The sequence below is a fragment of the Cucurbita pepo genome, chromosome LG14 (assembly GCF_002806865.2).
Source record: "Cucurbita pepo subsp. pepo cultivar mu-cu-16 chromosome LG14, ASM280686v2, whole genome shotgun sequence".
NCBI lineage: Eukaryota > Viridiplantae > Streptophyta > Magnoliopsida > Cucurbitales > Cucurbitaceae > Cucurbita > Cucurbita pepo.
This window is the reverse complement of record NC_036651.1, coordinates 8598001-8614228: the sequence shown is the minus strand read 5'-3', so window position 1 is coordinate 8614228 and position 16228 is coordinate 8598001. Positions and strand designations below refer to the sequence as shown.

The 16228-nt window shown below is 37.1% G+C and overlaps 3 protein-coding genes and 1 long non-coding RNA gene across 4 annotated transcripts; 1 reads left to right on the top strand and 3 right to left on the bottom strand.

The window, feature by feature from the left end:
- Positions 1–499: 499 nt before the first annotated feature.
- Positions 500–2197, bottom strand: LOC111809656 (protein GPR107-like). Its single transcript, XM_023696033.1, has one exon. The coding sequence runs from the start codon at positions 2067–2069 to the stop codon at positions 762–764; it is 1308 nt and encodes a 435-aa protein (XP_023551801.1). The 5' UTR covers positions 2070–2197; the 3' UTR covers positions 500–761.
- Positions 2198–3533: 1336 nt separating this feature from the next.
- Positions 3534–7004, bottom strand: LOC111809654 (endoglucanase 1-like). Its single transcript, XM_023696031.1, has 7 exons — positions 6125–7004; positions 5799–6008; positions 5501–5701; positions 5298–5390; positions 5057–5218; positions 4850–4961; positions 3534–4190 (listed from the first exon to the last, which is right to left on the bottom strand). The coding sequence occupies exons 1-7, from the start codon at positions 6326–6328 to the stop codon at positions 3703–3705; spliced, it is 1470 nt and encodes a 489-aa protein (XP_023551799.1). The 5' UTR covers positions 6329–7004; the 3' UTR covers positions 3534–3702.
- On the top strand, positions 3869–9794 carry LOC111809661. The gene is made up of 3 exons (XR_002817277.1): positions 3869–3960; positions 4051–4158; positions 9412–9794. It is a non-coding gene; the product is annotated as an uncharacterized LOC111809661 (long non-coding RNA).
- A 1940-nt stretch (positions 9795–11734) lies between these two features.
- Positions 11735–13887, bottom strand: LOC111809655 (transcription factor MYC2-like). The gene is made up of 3 exons (XM_023696032.1): positions 13610–13887; positions 12938–13404; positions 11735–12330 (listed from the first exon to the last, which is right to left on the bottom strand). The coding sequence occupies exons 1-3, from the start codon at positions 13885–13887 to the stop codon at positions 11735–11737; spliced, it is 1341 nt and encodes a 446-aa protein (XP_023551800.1).
- Between the last annotated feature and the right edge of the window lie 2341 nt (positions 13888–16228).

Here is a 16228-nt window from a genome sequence, read left to right as displayed (position 1 = left end):
CGAGGATGCTGGCCCCAAAGGGGTAGATTGTGGAATCCCACATCAGTTGAAGAGGGGAACGAAACACTCTTTATAAGAGTAAAAACCTCTCCCTAACAAATGCGTTTTAAAAACCTTGAGGAGAAGCCCAAAAAAAGAAAACCTAAGGAGGACAATATCTACTAATGGTGAGTTTTGACCGTTACAACTTTTTAGAAATGTAGTCTTTTTATCAAACTCATAAAGAAAAGAATCCTCAAAATGTCGTTGAGGCGGGCGCAACAGTTGACTAAACATATAAGGGAGCTTGATTTGCTTTAGCAAAACCCGAACTAAGTTTTGGAAAGAGAAAAAAATATATTTTTGTTTTTAGAATTCCCCTAAAAATTCAAAAGTTTACCTAGGGAGAGAAAAAAACATCGAAAATGAATGATGAAAAAACAAAACAAATAAAAAACTAGTCAAAAGTTCTAACTTATAAGTGCAGAACACGCATTTGTGAGCCATAAGGAACAAGAGATTGACAAGACCAATTGCTCATGAAAGGTACAACACTATGCTTTATGGTCAGTATGTGTACACACAATCCAAATCACAGACATTGATATATGTTATTCTACAGACTTGAGAGATATGGAAATACCAAAAACATATATCAGGAAGACATCATGCCATGCCTGTAATTGCCAGATTGGACAAAAAAAAACACATATACTTTAAACTGGGAAGGAGAATTTTTCTACCTTACAACTCACAATCAGAGGAGAGCGCCCACTTCTTCATCACAATTCAAACTCATCTTCAAGCTTCAGTGCTTCAGCAGCTGCTTCCTCTTCCTCATCATCAACTACAAAATAAGGATTATGAGCCTCAGGCTTGAACTTGTAACCAGTGAATGCATAAAATGCAAACGTTGCCAGTTCCCCGGCCACCACACTCGTCCAAAGATACCGATACGATGTAATCGTCTCAAGTGCATAAACGACAACTCGAGTGAAGTAGATATAGCATATAACCACAATGTAATACTGTCTAAAAAGGGTCAATTTCATCAAATTCACAGCTGCTTTTCCATCTGTTCGTGCAGCCTCACGCAAGTTCTTGATTGACCAAACAATGGGGAACAAAACAGCACAGCAACAGATCACATCAACAAGCAAGAACACCTGTTTCCAAGTGACCCATTCTTGCTCAAATGGCCCAGTTTCATCAGTCACAACCTGGGCAATATTAGCCACCACTTGCAATGGAATCACAATCATCAAGACCTTCTTCTCCTTGTCCTGCAAATAGGGTTTCAAGAAAGACCAACCAGTGCCAATCAAGACGATCAAAGTGAACAAGGTGATACCCTTTAAGAAACTAAATATGTAGAACAGAATATCCCAACCATGGGCGCTCCCAGTGCGCTTAATGTACGATTTATCCTCAGCCTCACAGATAAGATTCAAAGCCTTCAAGATCACAACAGCAAGCATAAAGAAATGAATACCATAAACCGTCAATCGCTTTTTGTAAAGAACATGAATCCATACGATAGCGAGCAAGAAATAAATCATAGAGAAAATGAAGTAAATCCTCGGGAGGATGGTTTTCCCAGCCGAAAGATAATCCCGGCGACCGCTTTTGCCTTCGAGATTGTACATAGCAGATCGAACGTCCATAGAAACCTTAAGTTGCTGAAGACAGTTAGCAAAAACGAGAGTGTATTGATCGGCATCACTCTGGGAATAAAGAACATCGAATCGGTCCTGACCTTTGAGTGAATTGAAGGTGTAGACCGGTTTGACGAGGTCGGATTGAAGAGCGCAAGAGATTTCCGCTTCCTCTAATTGCTGGATCACATGAAGCCACGATTCTCGAGTACAGAGGAAGAATCCAGCCTTGGAGAGGTCCAGATCTGGATTGGTATCGGAGAGTGAGACATGAGAGACGTTGAGCTCGAGACGACCGCCATGGCTGAAGCCAAAGACGTCGAAAGGAATGATGGGTCGATTGTCATTTCTGATGTCGGTGAAGCGAATCTCTGCAAAAGAAGATATAGGTAAGAGGAAAACAAGGAGGAGAAAGATGGAGGAGGAGAAATCCATGGCGGCCACGGCGACGAGAGTTGAAGCCGACGAAGAAGACGATCGGAGTTTTCTTCTTATCTCTCAGATCTGCTTCTGCAAATCTCCCTATAGTTATATCGGAATCAATAAATTATTTTTATTTATTTATTTATTTTAATTTGGAAATTTATACTTCCACCAATCTTGGTGTTGAAGACGACCTATGGAAGAAGAAATTAAATTTTGATTTTCCTATTTTATTATTATTATTATTATTTTTTAATTCCTCGATGTCACAAATGATCTCTGTCTCAACCAGGTTAATTAAACTTACTTCCAACATACTTAACGGTCTGTTTTAATGAACGGTAACATTCAGAGATGAAGATTTCACTGTGAGCTTTTTAATAATAATATGTTTTATCTACCCAACTATATTTAAATTAACTTTTTAAATAAATAAATAAATAAATATTAGCTCAACGAAAGAAGTGGAGATTTGAATTTTGTTAATGGTTAGAAGAGATTCGGAGATCAGGTTCACTGTTCCGTTTTGAGCTTTAAAATCCTTTTATATGGTCATTTCCTATTTCGTTTATATATCATAGGGTTAAAACCCAATACCCGAGCTACTGAAATTCAAGAGTATAAGAGTAAACGAGAAAAAACTAAATAAACTAGAAAACTTCTATTAGACTCAGTAAGATCGGATCCTTAAAACGTTAATATATATATATTTTTTAGCTCAATAAAAGGAGTGGAGATTTGAACTTTCGAGCGGTCGAGCAAAACCCTAATTTTGTTAATGGTTAGAAAAGATTCGGAGACCAGGTTTACTGTTCCGTTTATATATCATAGGGTTAAAACCCAATACCCGAGTTACTCAAAGGTCAAGAGTATAAGAGTAAACGAGAAAAAACTAAATAAACTAGAAAACTTCTATTAGACTCAGTAAGATCGGATCCTTAAAACGTTAATATATATATATTTTTTAGCTCAATAAAAGGAGTGGAGATTTGAACTTTCGAGCGGTCGAGCAAAACCCTAATTTTGTTAATGGTTAGAAAAGATTCGGAGACCAGGTTTACTGTTCCGTTTATATATCATAGGGTTAAAACCCAATACCCGAGTTACTCAAAGGTCAAGAGTATAAGAGTAAACGAGAAAAAACTAAATAAACTAGAAAATTTCTAATAGACTCAGTAAGATCGGATCCTTAAAACGTTAATATATATATATTTAGCTCAATAAAAGAAGTCGAGATTTGAACTTTCGAGCAATCGAGCAAAACCCTAATTCTGTTAATGGTTAGAATAGATTTAGAGATCAGGTTCACTGTTCCGTTTTGAGCTTGGAAATAATTTTACATGGTCATTTCCTATTTCGTTTATATATCATAGGATTAAAACTCAATACCCGAGCTACTCAAGTTCAAGAGTATAAGAGTAAACGAGAAAAAACTAAATAAACTAGAAAATTTCTATTAGACTCAGCACGATCGGATTCTTAAAACGTTAATATATATATTTTTTAGCTCAATAAAAGAAGTGGAGATTTGAACTTTGGATCGACCGAGCTCGATCTAAACCCTAAACCGAGACACGTACGACAAATGTCCAAAATGACCTCTCTCTCCTTCCTTCTTAGCTCCGCCCAAAGGGTGGATTATCCATTAGGGCGTTTTTGAAAAATAGGCCAAGGCGCCAACAAATGGGGCATTTATGTAAGTGGCGGGCTCCGACTGCTGATAGTTATTGCGATCGTCGGAGAACTTATCGCCGTTATCAGGTCCACCAACAATGGCGCCAACGAGCACGTTCGGATTGGGGGAAGAAGAGTACAGAAACTGGAAGCCTTCATTGCAAGAAACTCGATTAGGGCGCGAATGAAGAGACGGCACAGAGGAGCCTCTATGGTGAATATGCTGAGGGTATCGATCTCCAAATCCCACCATGTATGACATTTTCTCTGGATTTTCTCCTAATATGTAATCAACTTGCTTCTTTGCCTCTGCGATTAGTTCTTCTGGTGAAATCCTTGAAGTTCCACATCGAATTGATCCTCCGTTGGAGCTTAGGTATTTCGCGTACGTTAGGAGGAGGAAGGCTGCTGAAGTTACATATTGCAGGTTGCTCTCGCTTCCTTTGAAAAATAGTCCTCCTGCACTTATCATTTCATGATCATGATTTGTTTTCATTGAAAATGGGGATCTTTTCTGTCTTGTTTGTGTACTAGCTCTGCTTTTGGTTTCATGTGTATAGGTTTAAACTACATTTTAGTCCTTCATCCTGTGATTTTAGTGTCTATACTTTCAATTTTAGTTAATTTTGTTTCATGTTCTTTCCAACTTAAGTTCATTTTGGTCACTTTACTTTCAAAATATCTATTGTGGCCTATTTACTTTAAAATTTCATTCATATTTGTCTTTAATTTGTTCCTAAACTTTAAAAAGTACCATTTTGATTTAAATGAATGGATAGTATATCTTTAATACGTTTATTAATGTATGAACACATAGGTAAGTTGAAAGTGAGTATTGGGTGGGTAAATATTTGGTAGCAAGCACAAATTGATGGTAATGGACAAAAATTGTCTTTTTAGAAGTTGAAGTACTAAAATAGACATTTTGAAAGTTTTGGACTAGAACGATCGTTTGTTAAAGAAAAAAGTTTTTAAGGACCAAAATGAATATTTTAAAAATTCAAGTATCAATATGAAAAAATGCTTAATGTTTAAGGAAATGAACAAAAAACAGGATTAAGACCTCATATATGCACACAGATAAAATAATGACAAGCAAAGAGTTAGTTTTTGCTAACCAGGAGTATATTGACCACTAGAACTGGAAGTTCCTGGAATGAGGGAGCATATGTAGTTATCTGAGTGTGCTTTATAGATTTGGAACTCCTCTGAATTTTGCACTAGGAAATCCTGTGGCAAAGGTCCACGCGACGTTAAGATCATCAAGCTTGAGTTTAGGAATTAGATTTTGGACTGATTTTGATTTAGAGGGAGGAAGCGCAAACCTGGGAGAGAAGGATTTTGGTTCCAGGGCGCTTGTCGTCCCAGCTGAACGTGTAGTCGTCGTCATCAGCTCCTAGTATATGGCCATTGGACTGGATATAGTTCAAATGTATGCTGTTTTTTGAGGCTTTGTATATCCATGAGGCACCCCATAGAAGCTCATCCTGATAGAAGTCATATAAACTCAGAAAAAACAACACCTAGAAAGAAAACAAGTAGGTTTATGTGTATCTTCTTACTTACATTGTATCCTGAGTAAGAGCAGTAAAATGGACAGACCACTGAATGGAGGGAATCACTGTAAGCACCTCTATGCTTGTCTGCGAAATCGAATACCTGCATTGCATTAAAGGGAACTTATTACTTTGTTTGGAGCATAATGAGGTCCAATGGCTATGTCTACGTGAAAGAAAAATGAAATAGGAGGGTGTGGGAGTATGATTCACTTTTAAGGCTGCGTCGAGCAATTTGTTGGAATATGAAGGGTCGGATGTTTTGAACACAATCGAAGCTGCAGCCAATGCAGCTGCAGTCTCTGCTGCCACATCAGAGCCCGGGTTTTGAGCGGTTATTTTATACACAGTGCGTGGTGTGTCCATATCTTCTGGCCTTTCCCAACATTTATGATCAAGGTTTGGATCTCCCACCTTAACACCACAAGTTTACATACGTTGCAAACATCCTTATTATAGTGATTATTATTATCTTAATCATCTTATTCTTCTTTATAGTCACTCTACTCACTTGAACATATAAGCCATTAGGCGCGTCGGTGGCAGCCTTCAATAGATAATCCGACCCCCAACGGACTGCTTCTCTTGCATTATCAATCTCGTTCCCCATCGAGTCACCAAACTCAATGACACTCCAAGCCAACAATGTAGTAGTAAAGGCCATTGGCAAGCCAAACTTGACATTATCCCCAGCATCATAGTAGCCACCAACAAGGTCAACCTGGAAAGTTCATATTCACGTCTTATTAAGTTAGAGCCTGAGTTATTTATCAATATCAGCTAGATTAGACTTATAGAAGTAATGAACATCAAAACAAGCAAAAGGGGAACAAGCACATGATAAGAGGAGCCATCCGATAAGGCGGAATTGCCTCTCCATGTGAGACGTTGGTTCAAGGGTAGCTTCCCAGATCGCTGTCCCTCAAAGAAGAGAATGGAATATTGAAGAGCAGTAGAGTAATGTTGAGAAGTGAAAGCAGAGGAAGATAAGGTAAAGAGAGACAAAATGAAGTAGAGGGCCAAAGTGATTGAAAAAGGCATTGTTTTATGTGTTATAATATTATAACACTCACTTGGAATGATGAAGGAAGCCGTGGTGAAATGGGGCGTTCTTATAGAGAAGAAAATTTTGTTTGTTGTTGGTTGAGAGAGAAATTATTCACGGGATCAACTGCGCCAAAATGGAAGTTAATAGGTGAGGTGAGGACAAACCAACTTTACGGTTGGGATTGGATTGGATAAAGGAATGATAAAGTCAGAGAGAAAGAAGAAAAAACTAAGGAATTGAATTTATGGGGTATTGTGTAGTATTGAATATTAGCAAAAGTAAGGCGTAATTTACGTGGAAGAAGGGGAGAACTTTGGATGCCAAAATAAGAGGCGGAAATACTGAATTGAATATAGGATCAGGAATTTGTCTGTATTGCTAAATGAGAAGTCACGGGTGCTTATTTTTCATGCATACTTTCTCTGCTCACATGAATTACTCTTCTGCCACCAACAATCCAGTGAATAAAATTATGCATTCTTTCAAGTTTCATATCTTGTGATTGGCAAGTGGGATTATCCTGAACTTTCACATGTGTCTTCAGAATTAATATTTTAACATACACCTTGTCCTCTCTAGAAACAAATTAGAAATGTATGTATGATTTGTGGTAGAAAAAAACTCCACCGTTCAACATTCTTAGAAACCTTGATTGTTTTAGCCTGCACAATGTCATAACTTAAAAGACTTCTGTATTAGTGAAGTCCTAACATGGCTCTTGACTAGGGTTTTGAAGGGCAAATACTCACTGTTTTTTGTAATAGCCTAAGCCTACTCTAGTAGACATTGTCCGCTTTGAGCTTTCCCTTTCGGGTTTCCTCTCAAGGTTTTTAAAACACGTTTGCTAGGGACAGGTTTCCACACCCTTCGGGGCCTTGCGTCTTCGCTGGCACTTGTTCCCTTCTCCAATTGATTTGAGACCCCTCAATCCACTCCCCTTCAAGGCCCAACGTCCATGCTAGCACACCGCCTCGTGTCCACCCCCTTTGGGGCTCAACCTCCCTTACTCCCACCACTAGCAGATATTGTCCTCTTTGGGCTTTCTCTTTCGAGATTCCCCTCAAGGTTTTTAAAATGCATCTGCTAGGGAGAAATTTTCACACTCTTATAAATAATGTTTCGTTCTTCTCCCCAACCGATGTGAGATCTCACAGTTTTCTTCTTATGTGAAGTTTACGGGTTAAAAGGGACATGCGATAGGAGCTATTCTTAACTTTCAAAATTATAAATTTAAATTTAACCTAATCATGAATTAATTTGGGAAGGACTAATGGGATAGAAATCTAATTATGGACTCCTCTATCGAGACCATGAAGAAAGTTGTTCCTTAAACTTAAATCCTTCCTTGAAATAACCCTTGATGTCTCCAGATTTGTTCCTTGGTAGGGCGCACATTCCCAGGATTAGTGAGGGTCAGTCCCCAACATCCGAGTAAAAAAAAAAAAAAAAAAAAGAAGAAGGAGAGAAAAGTCCCTTTCTTTATTGTTTGAGCGCAACTATGCTCTCTATACTTGGATTATTGGTAGGTTTTTTATGTCTTCCATGGAGGCTGCCGAAGTCCGAGAACTTAACAAAATAGTCAGTAGTTATTAGATTGAGACTTTTGTCTATGTATCTTATAGATATTTAAACTATCTAATAGAATCCTAAACTTTTAATTCTGTTGTGGAGTAGATACTCAAGTTTTAAGAAATGTCAATGTTTAAAGACTAAATTTATAATTTTGAACGTTGATAAAATATAAACAAACTTTAGAGTTGAAAGACATCTAGCCTAGCAATAATATACATCGATACCCTTGATCCTCATAGAAGGTTATGTGACATTGTTGCTTTGTTATGGGCAAAGATGGGAGTATAGATCTTCCATGGGATCTAAAGCCCCACCTATTTGCTAAAATTATTGTAGTTCTATCCTGTGACAGCAATTTGGAGCTCATGTCCTATCAGGGTTTCTTGTGATATTTTAGTGAAACTTAGCTCAATCATTATTGATGATATGATATATACTCTAAAATTGTATAAGAAAAAGATATCATTCAATTATTTGAATCAATATTCGGAACACCTTAATCTTCTAGTTCTTGCTCGAAAATTATTATGATTATTATTTTTGCCTCGAATGTTATTGCCATTCTCTAGCTAATTGTTTGAAAACAAGAAGATTTTAATAATGCTTAGCTCATCTTGTGAGCCTTCTTAGATTTGGCCTTGATTTAGGGTCTAGTGTATGATATAGAAGAAAAAGAACCCAACTCGATTGTTGGTTATACTAAGTTAGGTTAAATATATGGTTTAATTCTGAACGTTTTTGGTATCCTGAATGCTCTAAGTAGTCTTTAGTTCTTCACTATGAATAAATGGGAGAAAGAAAACTATTGCACACGCTCCTCATTCACCCTTTACTAATATATTAGAAAGCTTAAGCCCTTTTGGTCGATCATCTTAGAAGCCTTCGATGAACCGCCTATAGTTTAATATATACTCAATCAAAAAACAGATTTGGAAGTATGTAGGACTAATATGAGGAAGAATTGTAATTCTTGCACCTTGCGTGGCGTCTCTCATTCCACCATGGCCACGCACCTTCTCTTGATCCGGCCAACTCACGCTGTCGCCAATCCAATGCCCAAGGAACTAGACCTTATGCAAAGCACTTTACATAGAACGGATTTTCCCTTATGATCAGGAACACTGCTCTCTCTATGTTAAAAAGGTGCCTTGTGTGTTCTTCCATAATAGTATACACCAAAGTCTCGTTCGGTCTATTTAGTAGAAATCAGTATAAAATTGCACAGATTACGAGAAACTTCTCCCATTCACGATGCATGAGGGGTAAAATCATTCATTCATCTGTGTGCAAAAGGAGACATTGTTTATACAAACAAGATATCTTATTATAAACTCACGTTAACACATAATACATAGTAATTAGTAGAAAAATAGATGAGAAAAAGTGATCTAAGAGAAGAAAATTTAAATTTTCTAGCAATTTTCTTGGAATTTGGAGAAGAAAACTAGATTTAATTTTTACCCATCTCCTAATTTCAATCTGAACTTTTTTATTTGCTTCATAGGTTAAGCTGATGAGTAACTACGCCCTCCAAGAAGCTTATGCTGAAACTGATGTTCTTGCTAGAGACGAATATGGGAGGAGTTAGCAACAAAGAATGGCTTACATTTTGCACTGTTAGGTGAGATTTAGTTGAGGTACGCACAAGCTCGTCCAAATATTTAGGAGTCATCATTTGTCGGATGGTGTTGATTTTAGGCTTAAATTGATATAAAAATTTGATATGTTTGGTTTCCGTTCAGGGTTATGTGAAGCTGACCGACCACGTTGGTCCTTGGTCTTCTATAAACTTTGTAATCTACTCGTTTTGTTAGAGTAATAGTGCTTTGTATCGAGCGAATATTGAAAGATTTGGAAAAAAACATACGTTTTTATGCACAAATTTAGTACGACTTTCATAAATATGGCCATTTTGAACTTTTACGACTGCTAATATTTTAACCCTATATCCATTGTGAAAATATAGAAAGAACTGATTTTTAGATCGAGATAAATAGCTCGAACTTGAGGATGAGGTTAGAAGCAAATGTGTGGCTATGGTGTGAAGAATGGATAAAGGCAATTTGTGGTGGGTGTGGACACTTAATAAAGGCATCTCCACATGCTTGGGAGAAAAATAATTGTTCTACAAAGTTGGTACCCTACCATAGTACCAACTTAATGTATCCATCTTTGCCCGACACAATTTTATTGAGCTCGAGTGGCTTTGGTCATGTGTTCGAGTTAGTTTTGACCATGTGTTTGAGATACTGGCTATCGCAAGTTTTAGCTATGTATTTGAGTCATAATCCTCTTAAAATCTTGGTCGTGTGTTCGAGTAATAGGCTATCACAAGCCCTGACAATGTGTTCAAGCCAAAGACTATCACAAACCTTGTTCACGTATTCTAGTCATAGTCCTCACACAAACCCGAGTCATATGTTTGAGTTAACAGCAATCAATAGCCTTAGTCATGTGTTCGAGTTATAAGCCATCACAAGCTTTATCCATGCGTTCGAGTCATACGCTATCACAAGCCTAGATCACATATTCGAGTCATAGCCCTTACACAAGCCCTGATCATGTGTTTGAGTCACAGTCAAATCTCGGGAAGGAAGTTTTGGATCTTAGAAAGGAAGTTCTACATTTCGAATTTTTCTTTTAAGAGACTTGCTAATCACGATTTATACAAAAGTAAGATTCGTGTTTATAAAATAATATCGAAACTTTATTAAATTCAAAGTCTCTCAACTCAGATCGTAGGTGCACGTATCACTTTCTTTCCCTTCGTCAGTAATCTCGGCTAATAGTAACTTTTATCTTAATTGGAATTCAAACTTCTCATTGTACTTATTAATTTCTTTAATCAATTACGCTACTTTGAAGTAGGCTCCACAATGGTTAATTAGTCAAACTATTTAATCATTCTATATTGAAATTTACACGTTGTCTCATCTCTCGTAGTGCCCATTGTTACCATAAAACCGTATGACTCGAAAAATTTGGTTAACCTAATTCATAATCAGATTGAGTTATGAACTTATTTGAATTGGGTCGGGTAGGATTCAAATAAATAAAAATTTTATGGATTGAATTGGTTCATGTGTTCTCCTAAATGAAGTTGAATCGAACAAAAACGACTGTGATCAACTCAAACCAACCCAACCTAAAAAATTGACCACTCGAACAATTGGGTCAGGTTTCCAACCTAACCCACGAATACCCTTGACCGTAATCAACCTTTTATAGCCTTTTTTTTTTTTCCGTAGATCTGACGATCGAAATTAGACTTTTAGTAACGTTTTTGTTGCTATCGAAACATATTTCCAAAATGAACATAGTTCCCAAAAAACAAAACAATTGACTTCAACCCCATGGAAAACACACATTTGAATTATAATTTGATCATCAATCTTTGTTTTTCCCATTTGAACCCAAACAAACTTTCCATCATAAGTTACTTCTACTTTTATAAAATTTGACTTTGTATAACTTAATAGAACTCGAGCAATACCCGACAAAAGTTCATTCAGTTATTTGCTCATCCACTAGGGTTTTCACGTTCGGGTTTGGATTGTCAGGTCTTGTACAGATACAAGTTTTTTTGAACGCTCCAACAACTCTTAATGACACTTGTTTGAAGAATGAAAAAAGTCGTCAATGGTACCCTGATGAAAAATGACCTAAAAATGGCCAATAATGAAGCTCAAAGTGAACGACACAATCTTATTCGAACAGTATATATATATGACACAGATTCAACACTTGATCGTACAAAGCTTAAAACATGCACGTACTGATTCACAACATAAACCGAAACGAAACGAAGAACGTTATTCCATGCAACATTATTCAAGTCTTTGAAGTATGGCAGTTCTTAAGGTCTTTTCTCTCAAGGCTAACCCTTGAGGAACTCTAATAACAACATCTTGCAGCATTAGATCATTTACACTTGACAAGCTTGCTTGACGAACTTGAAGTCCCAAATCTTTAAAGACATTCATAAGCCTTGCTGATGGGTAATTTTCATCTTTGCAATGAACTCTCACTATAGCTTCCGCCCCCACAAGCTGCACCTCGACGGTATTATTGTTGTAGCCGTTGTTCATCGCATAGCTCGTTGAGCTCACCGTCTGCTCGATCGTTGAGATCCCGCTCCGTTTCTGATCAAATGCATTGCTCAAGCTACTACTAGCTTGGTGTTGTGATTGTTTTAGCTTGGACTCCATTTTTTGAACCTTGGCCTTGAGCTCGTTGATATATACTACGGCGTCGGCGAGTAACGACGCTTTGTCCATTTTTGATACGTTCGGTACCACTGATCGGAGCGCGTAAAATCTGTTGTTTAGTTTCTGTCGCCGCTGCCTTTCCGCTTCCACATGGTTTACTGGCATTGTGGACTCTGCTTTATTCTTCGCCTGTCTCTTCCCCTTCTTGTTACCAACTGTTAAGAAAGGGGTAGATCGTGAGTATATAAGTAAAGAACACTATTTCTATCGACGTGAAGCCTTTTGGAGAACGCAAAAATTATTAGGGTTTATGCTCAAAATGGACAATATCATACCGACGTAGAGGTTTTTTTTGTTCCTAATAAGTGGTATCGAAGTCATGCCCTTAACTTAGTTATGTCAATTATCAGATGTCGAACAAAGAAATCTAACCGTGTTGAGCTCTATTGGACTGATGATGTGCTCTAGAGAACAGGAGTTGGCCTGGACAGTGCTAGACGGATAGATGACTATTTTAGAGGAGACTCAATGGTATTTCGTTCGGGTGGAGGTTTGTGCAGTTATGTACTTAACTTAGTCATGTCAATAAAATAATCAGATGTCGAGCAAAGAAGTCGTGAATCTCGAAAGTGTGTAGTCACAGTGAAGAACCGTGTTGAGCTCTATTGGACTGGTGATGTGTTCTAGAGAACAGGAGTTGACCTAGATAGTGCTAGACGGATAGATGACTATTTAAGAGGAGACTCAATGGTATTTTGTTCGAGGGGAGGTCGAGAAACCAAAAGTAAAGCCACGAGAGAGAATCTCGAGAAACAAACTCACCGTTATTGTTGTCTACCATTGATAAGAAATTCCCATCGGAGTTATCAGAGAGGGAATCGGAGGACGACCCTCCTCCGCCACGACCACCGTTCATCTCTCTCTTGACTATACCCGAGCACGGCGGGGCTTGTAGTTGAATCATTCCTCCACCACCAACACCCACATGATCTTTTTGTTTAAATTGTGTAGAACTTACAGAAAAAGTTCCAAAAAGTGATTTTGCAAACTGAGCTAAGCTCCAATCTTCTTTAATCAACTCAGAAGAACCCAATTCAAGAACCCCATCGGACGTCGAAACGAAAACCAACGTCTGAATCCCTCGTAAACGCGCTTCTTTAACTCGATCACATTCATACAAATGTAGACTCTCGTCTATCGTCAACCAAATGTACGCGCTCGAGTCGAATACTCGACCGACCACATTATCCACCCCACCATACATCTGGGAAATAGATATCGTATAGTACCTATTAAGAATATGAATAAATGATTAACCCTATAGCAATCCACGGTTTCAATTCTCGAGTTCAAATAAATAATTAAATATACCCTAATTCATCCGTTTAAATATGTAGCAACCCTAATTTTCAAACGAGGGGGGAGGGTTAGCTCATAAATAAACCCACGAGCTAAAATTCAAGCTTTTGAATTTAGTGATAGTTTAAACCGTACCCTTCCAAGTCGGAGAAATCCCCAGCTTCCACTCGATCCACCGCAACGTCATCGAACCCGAAACTGATCAGTTGGCTACCGCCACCGTTCCTAGTGCCACGAAAATGGCCATCACTCCAAGAGAAAATAAGATTGCCAGCGGAATCTTTAGAAGCCAACCAAAAAATCGAATAAGCAAACCATTGAGGGAGATTATGGAGGATGAATTGAAGCCTTTGCTGAATGGTATGAGCAGATGAATTTGGTGAAGAAGAAGAAGAAATAGAAAAATCATCCATTTTTGTTTTTTTTAATTAAAAAAAGAAATAGAAATGAAAAGGGTCAAAAGGGGAGACACAACTGAATTAAGATGGTAATGTGACAAAATGAACATTCAGATTATATAGACATAATAAAAACAATAATTTAAAATGTTTTTTTCTGACAAATTAAAGAAACCCACTTTGTGTTTGTGTTTTATGTTTTTAATGTTCGGTAATTCAAATCATTCACACACTAAATCCACGTGCTTAAATTCAACTTTTTTTTTTTTTTTAGGTTCATGTATTTTGTAGAAATGGGCCTACATTTTTAAATTAAAATAACATTTTGTCCCTCCCATTAAATTTCGTTCAACTTTCGATCTTAGTTTAAATACGTCACCGTGGTCCACTACATATCGCTGTCTAACCCATGTGAGATCTCACAATTCCGTCCTCACCCAGCGTTTTCGCTGTCACACCGCTCAGTGTCTAGCTTTGATACCATTTGTAACACCCAAAACCCACTACTATCAGATATGCACAATCCCACCCTCACCCAGTGTTTTCGCTGTCACACCACTCAGTGTCTAGCTCTGATACCATTTGCAACACCCAAAACCCACTACTATCAGATATTATCCATTTTGGTCTACTACGTATCGTCGGCAGCCTCACGGTTTTAAAATGTATTTGTTAGAGAGAGATTTTCATACCCTCATAAGAAATGTTTCGTTTTCCTCTCGAAACGTAGATTTTTTCACCATGGACAATATTTTTCTCGATAACAATTACATATTTTTATAAATATTTATTTTCATTTATAATTGTTAGGCATCCATCACCTATAAACGATATAGATATAGACATCCATGATACCATTAAGACACAATATCGATAATCTTGTCATATTTGCAACACAAGGTTTTGTAAAATACCGCATATCGAGGGTTTTCTCGACACAAACAATCCATCCTCTTTGGAACCCAGCATCGTTGCTGACACACTGCTTAATGTTTAACTCTGATACTATCTATGACAGTTCAAGTTCGTTGTTAACAGATATTGTTCTCTTTGGGCTTTCACTCAAGGTTTTAAAACGCGTTTTTCCTCTCTTTACCGTTCACACTTTTAAAGACGTGTCATTGATCAACTAAACGAATCAGAGACAAATTCATTGAATTTAAATAATTTATATTTTCAATTAAAATAATTATAAATTTAAAATTAAGAAACTTAATCAACACATAAAAAAAGTATATGGGGGTAAAGCATAAAAATAATTCTCATTCCATTTAAATTTTTCATTGCCATGAATGAATGAAGAACAAAGTGGAGAAAATAAAGTTGATTGATTAAGATATTTTTGTTTTTTTATGGTGTGAGAAATTATTTAAAATTTATAAAAATCAACTCATAAAAAAAGAAGCATACCCTAATTAAATTAAATTTGGATAATTTAGAATAATAAAGGTCGTTGATCGACCTTCGATGAAACGAAACTAGACAGGTAAGTACAAAATTTAAAGAGAGAATATAAAGATTTCTGAACCGGTTGAAAATTACGAGCTTATATAACTGGAACGCATAGTTTCATATTAAAACCGATGAATATTTAATTATTATTTAATATTTAAAAAGAAAAAAAATGTAAAAATAAAGTATGGTTATTACTCATTCATTGAATGTGGCAATTTAGTTGCAAAATTATGTCCTTATTTGTAAATATGTATAAATATAGGCACTTCAATGCAAAATCAAATCATTTTAGTCAAGAAAATTTTGGCTGATGTGACAATATTTTTTAAAATGTTTTTTTAATATAAACTTATTGATTTGTTTGAGTTTTTTAGTAACGACATTTTAGCATCATTTTGATTAACTAAAATCAATATTAGCAGTTAAGACGTCTACGCATGTATTTATTTATAACATATTAATTTAATTATAAGGCGTTTATGCGTGTTCGGGTTACGTCCTACTTTCTCTCAATGAGATTGTGATACTAAACACACTTGATTTTGGAGTTTCGATGATCGAGTCACTGAGAAAGTGTAACGACCCGGATCCACCGCTAGTAGAGGTATCAGGCTTTCCCTCAAGGCTTTAAAACGTGTCTACTAGGGGAAGGTTTCTATACCCTTATAAATTGGACATCACAATCCACCCCCCTTCAGGGCCTAGTGTCCTTGTTGACACTTTTTCCTTCCTCCAATCGATGTGGGACCGCCCCCAAATCCACCCCCTTTGGGGCCCAACGTCCTTACTGGCACACTGCCTCGTGTTTACCGTCCGGTGTCTGACTCTGATACCATTTGTAACGACTCAAATCCACTGCTTGTAGATATTGTCCTCTTTGAGCTTTCCCTTTCGGGTTTCC